This window comes from Haliotis rufescens, unplaced genomic scaffold (genome assembly GCF_023055435.1).
Source record: "Haliotis rufescens isolate VD_foot unplaced genomic scaffold, xgHalRufe1.0.p SCAF_23, whole genome shotgun sequence".
Classification (NCBI taxonomy): domain Eukaryota; kingdom Metazoa; phylum Mollusca; class Gastropoda; order Lepetellida; family Haliotidae; genus Haliotis; species Haliotis rufescens.
Window position 1 is genome coordinate 19,206 of NW_025963924.1, and position 10,269 is coordinate 29,474.

General features: G+C 38.7%; 1 protein-coding gene across 1 annotated transcript; it reads right to left on the minus strand.

The window, feature by feature from the left end:
* Window positions 1-2,305: 2,305 nt before the first annotated feature.
* LOC124140191 lies at window positions 2,306-4,394 on the minus strand. The gene has a single exon (XM_046507605.2). The coding sequence runs from the start codon at window positions 4,098-4,100 to the stop codon at window positions 3,105-3,107; it is 996 nt and encodes a 331-aa protein (XP_046363561.2). The 5' UTR covers window positions 4,101-4,394; the 3' UTR covers window positions 2,306-3,104.
* Between the last annotated feature and the right edge of the window lie 5,875 nt (window positions 4,395-10,269).

Consider the following 10,269-nt stretch of genomic DNA (forward strand, 5'->3'; position numbering starts at 1 on the left):
TTCCATCTCAAGATACAAGAGACGAATTCCATTCAAGAGACAAGAGACGAATTCCATTCAAGAGACAAGAGACAAGAGACGAATTCCATCTCAAGAGACAAAAGACAAATTCCATTCAAGAGACAAGAGACAAGAGACGAATTCCATTCAAGAGACAAGAGACAAATTCCATTCAAGAGACAAGAGACAAATTCCATTCAAGAGACAAGAGACAAGAGACGAATTCCATCTAAGGAGACAAGAGACGAATTCCATCTCAAGAGACAAGTGACAAATTTCATTCAAGAGACAAGAGACAAGAGATGAATTCCATCTCAAGAGACAAGAGACAAATTCCATTCAAGAGACAAGAGACAAGAGACGAATTCCATCTCAAGAGACAAGAGACGAATTCCATCTCAAGAGACAAAAGACAAATTCCATTCAAGAGACAAGAGACAAGAGACGAATTCCATTCAAGAGACAAGAGACAAATTCCATCTCAAGATACAAGAGACGAATTCCATTCAAGAGACAAGAGACGAATTCCATTCAAGAGACAAGAGACAAGAGACGAATTCCATCTCAAGAGACAAAAGACAAATTCCATTCAAGAGACAAGAGACAAGAGACGAATTCCATTCAAGAGACAAGAGACAAATTCCATCTCAAGATACAAGAGACGAATTCCATTCAAGAGACAAGAGACGAATTCCATTCAAGAGACAAGAGACAAGAGACGAATTCCATCTCAAGAGACAAAAGACAAATTCCATTCAAGAGACAAGAGACAAGAGACGAATTCCATTCAAGAGACAAGAGACAAATTCCATTCAAGAGACAAGAGACAAATTCCATTCAAGAGACAAGAGACAAGAGATGAATTCCATCTAAGGAGACAAGAGACGAATTCCATCTCAAGAGACAAGTGACAAATTTCATTCAAGAGACAAGAGACAAGAGATGAATTCCATCTCAAGAGACAAGAGACAAATTCCATTCAAGAGACAAGAGACGAATTCCATTCAAGAGACAAGAGACGAATTCCATTCAAGAGACAAGAGACAAATTTCATTCAAGAGACAAGAGACAAGAGACGAATTCCATTCAAGAGACAAGAGACGAATTCCATCTCAAGAGACAAGAGACAAGAGACGAATTCCATCTCAAGAGACAATAGCCAAACAACAGTGGTGGAGACCTGGTAGTCATGATTCAAATTTACGTATTGTTTTGTTTGTTTCTGGTCCATCACTTGATTGTCTTGTTTGTTTACATGCCGCCGTCACGTGGCAGAATTTCTGCTGTGCGGTGTCTGGAAACATACACATTTTTGTCATGCAAATTGTGAGTGGCGGGTGCTACCGGTTGGGTAGGAAATGTCTACCCTTTCCGCAACATCTGGTGTCATCACTGATTTTCAGTGATCTATTCAGATATGTTTCACCGCAATTTTGGCTTCAACGCGTAATGTTTTTGTTTGTCAGCAATATTCCAGCTATATGACGGCTCTACGCGGAATGGAATCTGTTTCGGCGGATAATCGAGACTGGCGTTGACGTTATATTATCATTTTGTTTTTCTTTTAACACAAGATGCGTTGATAACTAAAATAATTAGCTTAGTGTGATATTGTTTCCTAGTTTCCACGTGGGCGGCGTCCCTGTGTTTCTTTAGTGTGTGTTGAAATAGTCCCCCTTACACCTGACAGGATCAGGTCAATAAAACATAGACGCAGTGAGTGAGTATTGTTTTAAGCCGCTTTAACAATATTCTAGCAATATCACGACGGGGGACACCAGAAATAGGCTTCACACATTGTACCCATGTGGGGAATCGAACCAATGTCTTCGCTTTAACCACTAGGCTACCCCATCACCCCCATAGATGCAGAGTTTAGCTGGGGTTGGGGATAGAGATTGGCGGGGGAAATTTCGAACATGTTGCCAGATAGGTTTCCTGTCTTTCTCTCCAGTTAACCTTGGCCCAGTCGTATTGGGTCGTAACCTACAGAACAAAATGTCTTTGTGGAATCAGTTAAGAAATTAAAGATTGGTGACATAGTGAAGTTAGGTGAAATGGGGTTTAACGTCGCCTCCAACATTAGTGCCCTTTGTGTGTGTGTGTGTGTGTGTGTGTGTGTGTGTGTGTGTGTGTGTGTGTGTGTGTGTGTGTGTGTGTGTGCTTGTACTAGTCCGGACTAATGCCGAGTTTATAGTGCTAGCCCACTGAGATACCATGCTGCAGTTTAACTAGAATACCACACTCAATCACAGTATACTGACTCCGAGAATGACATTCAGGCTGATCTTCGGGTTTTGTCGCTTTTATTTGAAGGGATCTGTAGAAATGTTCATCCATAAGGCAGTAAACATATAGTGCGAAACAATACTGCTGTATTGAAGTTAAACCTCCCCAGATCGCCCCGGTTTGTGTAAGACGGGTCAGCACGAAGGTCTGCACGATTGTGACACGGATCTGGGTTTGTCGTGAAGTCTGCCATCAGTTACCATACATTTTTAATATGTCATACTGAAACCGAAGTAGCATAGATCGATAAAGGAATTCTTCCAGTCCCCGTATTTATACAGCCATCAAATTTAGTTATTATGCTATTGTCCGAAGTGCTACGATCCTTTCACTATCATTATCTACACGTATCTTATTACGCCGGGTTGTCGAAAACTGAATCCATTTCGTAATATTGGGTCCCGGTTTGTGTCATTTCACTATGACACTCGGCATGCATAAATTCTGAATGCATAAAATCTTCAATCTCTTTCTGTATACAGTGGAACCTCACGAATCCGTTCACCTTGACGTCCGGGTTATGGAACCTCTCATTTACAACATCAGAATATAGATACATAGGCCTGTCCCATCAGCTATCGGTTTCCCTCACTAAGGTATGATTTTACCGTTAGGCCAGATCTTTTTTTAATTAAAACTAAAAACAACATTTCACGTTGCTTGAGGTAAATAACAGACACTCAGTCGTTGAATATCTATATTTTCTGTCAAGCTATTTACCAATGATCGACTATTTATAAGCTTCAGTGATGAAGCTGGGACATTGACGACTGTAGCGTAAAGAAAGTAGAACAACTAACTATCTGTATTTATCATCAGTTTCTCGACGTTAAGGTCTCTTTAATCCACATGACGTCAGAGGGCCAATCCAACAGTTTCGCCGGGTCGTACGTGTGTGAGAAATTACCTGGCTTGACTGCCACCATGTGATGTTCCTGTAGAAACTGAACAACCCATTTCACTGAGTCACCCTGTTGTTTCTCCGTGTTGAACTCCATCAGGAGATACCTGACGTCAACGAGTCGGAAGAAGTTAGTGCCCCCTTTCAGAGCCCTTGCTTCGTGTTTCTCTATGTCCATCTTCATGATGACCGTTCGGCCATGCAGCACGTGCGCCAAGTCGTCAAGAAGTATCGTCTGCTCAGATTCTTTCACAGAATCTGCTGATTCATCTGCGACATCCTTTATGTACGTACCGCCAACATTTGAAGGCATTCCACCTAAAGTAATAGGTCTCCTAGAATCCGACACAGCATTCTTGATCAAATGCACGACCCCTTCAAACTGACCCTCTTTCAACGATCGACAGAGTCTCTTTACATTCGTCGCAAGCGGTTCAATAGCTATCACCTCTCGGCCTGCCTTTGCCAAGGACACACTATACACGCCGATATTTGCACCCACGTCCATGAAAATCCAACCGGGGTGCTGTTTCAGTATGTTGTGCATAATATCGACGAGATCCAGTTCCCATTTCCCCTCCCTCCAGATAAATCCGGACACCCACACGTCTTGTTGCGGGGGGTAGAGAAATATGTTAGTATCTCCTGTTGGGGTATGAAGTTTTGTCTTCGTGAACGACTCATTCGTCTCGCACGCATTGTCAAACATCCATTTGCCATCTTTGTGCTTTATCACACTGAATGTCGTTGAAGTCAATGATGTAGCAAGAACGTCATGGTTGTCATCACGACTACTGCGACTGAGGGGTGCAAAGAAGGATAGCATTGTGATAACAACACATGCACCCGACACAAAACAAAGGAGATTACCTCTCATCAGTCTAAAGCGTCGTGGTACGAGGTTCCTCATTCTTACTGTTTCCACGAAATAAATAATTCACAATCTGAAGATGGCGGACGACTCCAGGAGAACCAGAACACCAGGCACTCACTACCTTATGGCGGTAACATAAATGTTTTGTCTTGTAAAGGTGTTATGAAAAGGGAATCACTTGTTTCGTGGTTAGCTTGCAGCCTTTTGACCAGGTAAAATGCCACGATAAGGCAATGCAAGGAAATCCGATTAACTATATCATGTCGCTGTGAATGGCTAACACTGATTAGCAGAGGGATACACGTGTACGCCACCGAACAAACCCCGATACCCGACACGCACTTTTGGAATGTGTTGTGCACGTAATGAGCTAGTCGTCTAAACCATCCCGGAACGGAAACTTGATACAGTCTTATCGATCGAGCAGGCAGTGCATACATTACTGGGGAGAATGTTGACACGAATTTCCAACCACCTGGCCAGGGCGCGGATGTGTCACAGATATGTCATATATACTAAACACATAGATATGTCATATGTATACTATACACATAGACATTTCATATACATTCTAAACAAATAGGTATGCCATATGTACTAAACAAATAGATATGCCATATGCATCCTAAAGACGTAGATATGTCATATAGATACTAAACACATAGATATGTCATATATATACTAAACAAATAGATTTGTCATATATACTAAACAAAGATATATGTCATATATATACTAAACACACAGATATGTCATATATACTAAACACATAGATATGTCATAGATACTAAACACATATATGTGTCATATATATATACTAAACACATAGATATGTCATATATACTAAACACATAGATATGCCATATATACTAAACATGTAGCTATGCCATAGATACTAAACAAATAGATATGTCATATATACTAAACACATAAATATGATATAGATACTAAACAAATTGATATGACATGTATACTAAACACATAGATATGTCATATGTATACTAAACACATAAATATGTCACATATATACTAAACAAATAGATATGTCATATATATACTAAACACATAGATATGTCATTTATAATATACACATAGATATGTCATATATATACTAGACACAGAGATATGTCATATATGCTAAACACATATATGTCATACATACTAGACACAGAGGTAGATCATATATACTAAACACATAGACATGTCATATACATATGAAAGTAACGGGATTGAGTCATGACACAAAACTCTGTAGGTGCCCCACGCTCCACATTATTTGAATGAAACATTCACCAAACGGCAAACACACAGAAAATCAAGGTCCTTGTTATTTACTAGAAATCTTTACTACATGCTAGATGTCTTGCGGTTCCGTAGCGTACAGCAACTTCCGCACAAAAGGGACTGGACATTTAGTATTGGGATAGGAGTTGGTGGGTAAGCATCAAGGGGAAGGGTCGAGATAAATACAGTATTTGAAGGTGGGTCATACTATTTTACCATTAAAATACCTGTGAGATTTCTATCACTAGTTTGGCCTGCGATAAGTGACCAAAACCAGTTTCACCAACGTATCGTGTTTCAAGGAACTTTCTACTCTGCTATAACTGTACGGGGTATAGACTATGAGTTTGTGCATATATTATTCATCACGCATTTCACACAGGAAAAGAGAAACATAGTATAATCAACAGTAGTCCTGTTGAATTTATATATTTGTGAATACATTGTTGAAAACTTATGCATAGAGTTAAAAAAAACACAGGAAAGACTGCTCCGCAAAACATATCATTTATGTTATTATATGTCAAGGGTGTCATGAGGAATACATTGGACAAAAGGGGTGCTTAAGGGACATAAATGCCCGTCCATAAACAACAGATAAAGGGCCACAAAACAAGGTGCATCAACTTCAGCGCTCACATCGACAAATACGCAACAGGAAACCCATTTGTCCAGAAACTTTCCATGCTGTGGCCAGTCTCGGTTAAAGGTATTTCCAAAATTCAACATGCTGTTTTCATGGGTTCATACTAAGGAAGAAAAAAGGAAAAAGAAATGTTTCCAAAAACTCAAAATTTAAACTATGTCGCCCATGGGCGAGAATATTTTCTTTTGCTCCAAACCCATGTTTTTTGTTTTAACAACTCATTTTAACTTAATCTAACTAATTTGTGGCCTTCTTAAATATTTCGCCCATGGGCGACAATATTTTCCTTTGCTCAAAACTCACACATTATATTTTGTAAATGCATAAAGATGTTTCTACAAGTATCATGACACATAATTCAACTCATTGTGAACTTAATTCAACTGATTGAAAGGCGTATTAAAATATTTTGCCCATGGGTGAGCATAGTTTCATTTGATCAAAAATTTGCAAATACATAAAGGTGTGTCAACAAGTATCATGACACCAATTCATTTGTTTAAAGTTCATGTTATCATCACTTTTTCACAGTAAGTCATGAAGTTATGTTCATGGTAAAGTCAGACTCATACAATCGACTCTGCTTTATGAATATGGAAATGGATTTTCTCGCTAGTATTGCAAATACATAAGTTTTGGAACAATCAATAGATCATGAAGTAATGCGATTGCGAAACGCCCTTTACGAGATAGTGTTGACTTATCTTTATCTTCTTTACTTTTTCAGCGTGACGTCTGGGTACAGCTGATGGTTAAAGTACTGGCTAAATCAGGAAACCGCACCAATACATTTTGTAACTTCATGACATTTGTTCAGTCATCGCTTTAATGTTAAAGTATTAGTACTCACAAAATATAAAAGCACATCCAACTTGCATGAATTTTATTCATATTTTATACATTACCACAACGTACAGGGAAAAAAAGTAAGCATGGCTGACTTGCACTGTCTATTTAATCAAACAAAATCATGGCTTGCGGCCATTATTGAAAAATGCTGAATTGAAACCTAACCCCTTTCTTTCATTTGGTCTATTTTACTTATGTTACGTACATATATCGCGACAGGTATTTTAGACACAGACATTGGTATCACTATCTTAGTTTTTGCTTAATTAACTTTATTCGCTTTTTATTTATTGTTTTCTTGTTCAATTTTGTAATGTGATGTGCATTGTCTTGAAATTACTGAATTTTTGGTAGAGTAATTTGGATTAGCTGTTTTTAGATCTATTTCGACAAAACAGGTTATATTTCTGGTCTTTGGAGGCATTTAGAAGTGATTCACATAAGGAAGAGAATATATTGATGTCAACTTTTTTATAATGAGTGAGTGAGTGAGTATGGTTTTACGCCGCTTTTAGCAATATTCCAGCAATATCACGGCGGGGGTCACCAGAAATGGGCTTCACACATTGTACCCATGTCGGGAATCGAACCCGGGTCTTCGGCGTGACGAGCGAACGCTTTAACCACTAGGCTACCCGACCGCCCTCTTTATAATGAGGAACACAACATTTCGGAGAATATGCTTTCTCTTTCACCTGATGAATATATAAAGATTTTTTACTAGCACTGGTAGTATCATTGATTAATTAATTGAATTGAATTTTTCTGAATAGTCTTTGTGTACCCCAATCCTGCATAGACGCCTGCAGCAAAGTCGATGAAGAACAACTTCCCTTCAAACATTCACAGGCATATTTTGATAAATGAAACATCTTCGTGCGCATAAATGGAATCCAAAATGTCTACCTCGTTTGCAAGACCTTTCCAGAAGGCAATACTCTCTGTGATTGCTTTCAACATGTACATATATACATTTCATTGGCAACAACTTCTTTTTGCGAACAGCCGTGTCATAACTGGTTTTCAGTGATCCATTAATACATTTTACCGCTATTGTTAACGTTTACGCCAAATAGAATTTGTTTTGTTGAAAAAATCGAAATTGGTTATTCTCTAGCATTGATGTTTCATATTTCTTTGAAAAACATCTGGTGTTATAATTACATGACACAAAATAATGTTTGTATGCCTGAAGTGTCTGGCTATTTGCTATTGACTGTGCCACACATTTTAGCAAGAGGTAAGCTAATGTGTTATAAATGATATTTTATTCAGGAAACAGCTAGAATTAGTTACCCGAGCCGACTAAATGTTTATATTTCCCTTTAAAATAAAAATGTTAAACAAACACAAGTTTGTGTTTACCGTTATACTTGCCCATGTAACCGTCGTATACAGGTAAAATATATAAATGTTGTGTACAGTCATTTGTGGAATTGAATACAATATTGAAATAAGGAACGTGTTCATAAGGTCAGACATTTCAAAACAATATACAATATAAGGTATTGAAGATCTTCTTTGGTTGACTACAAAATACAGTTTTTACACGTGTATATACCTTAGCTACATCGTAAATTATATATATTGGATATTATTTTGTTATCTTTAAATACACACATCGAAAATCAATCAACATCCGAGAAATCCAATTTTCGTAGTTAAAATTATAAACCTACTCACGGACCTATACAAGTCCACGATCTACTCAATAGAACTCAAATGGAGCCCAGAACAATGCCTGATTTCAGAACCAGAACATAGGCAGTCTAGATTTGTCAAATCACTCTTGACTTGGAGTCCGTTTCAAATTTATTCGCTAGGACCTCATAGAGTCTACGTTAGTTAAGAGGCTTGGTGAACAGATCTACAGATCACCATTGTTTCGTGTGTGTTTTTCAACACCGGTGGAAGGTTACGTGTACATGTCTGCGTATATCCTTTGATATCCTTTTGTAAAAACACATGTAATGATTTACTAAAATAGTAACACTACACATACAACAGCATGTTTTGTTACAAGAGGTTGGGCTTTATTCGCTGTAACAAAGAACTAACTTCATGTGGTTCGTTATTCGGTCATTTCCATACACATGTCCATATGTATACCCCCTCCCCCCAACCAGTTGTGTCATCCGAAGGGGGCGAGATGTGTCACCGGAAGGGGACGTGTTGTTGTCACCCGATTGGGACGAGTTGTGTCATCCGAAGGGGACAAGCTGTGTCATCCGAAGGGGACAAGATGTGTCATCCGAAGGGGACAAGCTGTGTCATCCGAAGGGGACGAGATGTGTCACCGGTAGGGGACGAGTTGTGTCACCCGAAGGGGACGAGTTGTGTCATCCGAAGGAGACGAGATGTGTCACCGGAAGGGGACGAGCTGTGTCACCGGAATGGGACGAGCTGTGTCACCCTAATGGGACGAGTTCAGCCACCCGAAGGATCGTTACTTTTGAGTTCTAAAGTATAGGTAAGTATTCGACGTATGCAGACTACTGGCATCGCCCACACAACCCAGCACAGATGTTCCTACAAGCAGTGAGTCAACGATTATATACACATATACATTATATACTTGCATGGGCTTTCATGGATATGTGTTTTTAGGGTCTGTACGGCAGGCCATGGTGAGGCAGAAATTAGGCCACACTTTGTACTTTATGATTTACGGGTAGGTCGGGATAAAAATAAGAATAAATTGTGTAGCTCAATATATTTCTTCTTTGCAGTTGATCAATGTTGATTTACAAACTTAATAGTTTTATGATGATGTTGTGTATTTGGTTGTGCTGCATCGATTTTTCTAATGATTCAAAGTCGGAACACTAATGCAAATATTTATGTTATAATATATTATAACATAATATCATATTGTTTCCTGACAGTGGCCTGTCTCTGGTCCGTTGACCGAAAATAATACACGGCTGCCTTAGTTAGGCAACTCCGTGTGACGTGGTCGGCTGATGGTCTCTCCGACTGTGAACCCGTAGTTAGTTAACGTCATCATGACGCAATGTGATCGGCGTCCTCCTACTGTGAGCCAGTGGTCGGTCAGGCTAACTGCCTTCCAGTACCTGACAATAGAATAATTGACTCAGTCAAATTTATATTTTGGAATATTTCTGGAATATGGAGTAAATTAAGTGACTCTGACTTCTGTAGCTATGTACAAAACTTTGACATCATTGGAATTACAGAAACATGGTGTAAGGATCTCAATTTAGGTAATGTTTTTCAAAATTATGAAATCATTAACAAAGAGGCAGATAAATTATCATCTTATGGCAGACTTTCTGGTGGCATTTTAGTTATTGCTAGGAAAGAATTGTCTAAATATGTAAAATGGACAAAATTTCTGAAAATACAATTTTCCTACTATTTGACAAACAACGTTTTGGAACAGAATTAGATTTGCTTTATGCTTGT

Coding starts and splice junctions, on each gene's coding strand:
- LOC124140191 (XM_046507605.2), bottom strand. CDS start 4,100: ATGAGGAACCTCGTACCACGACGCTTTAGACTGATGAGAGGTAATCTC.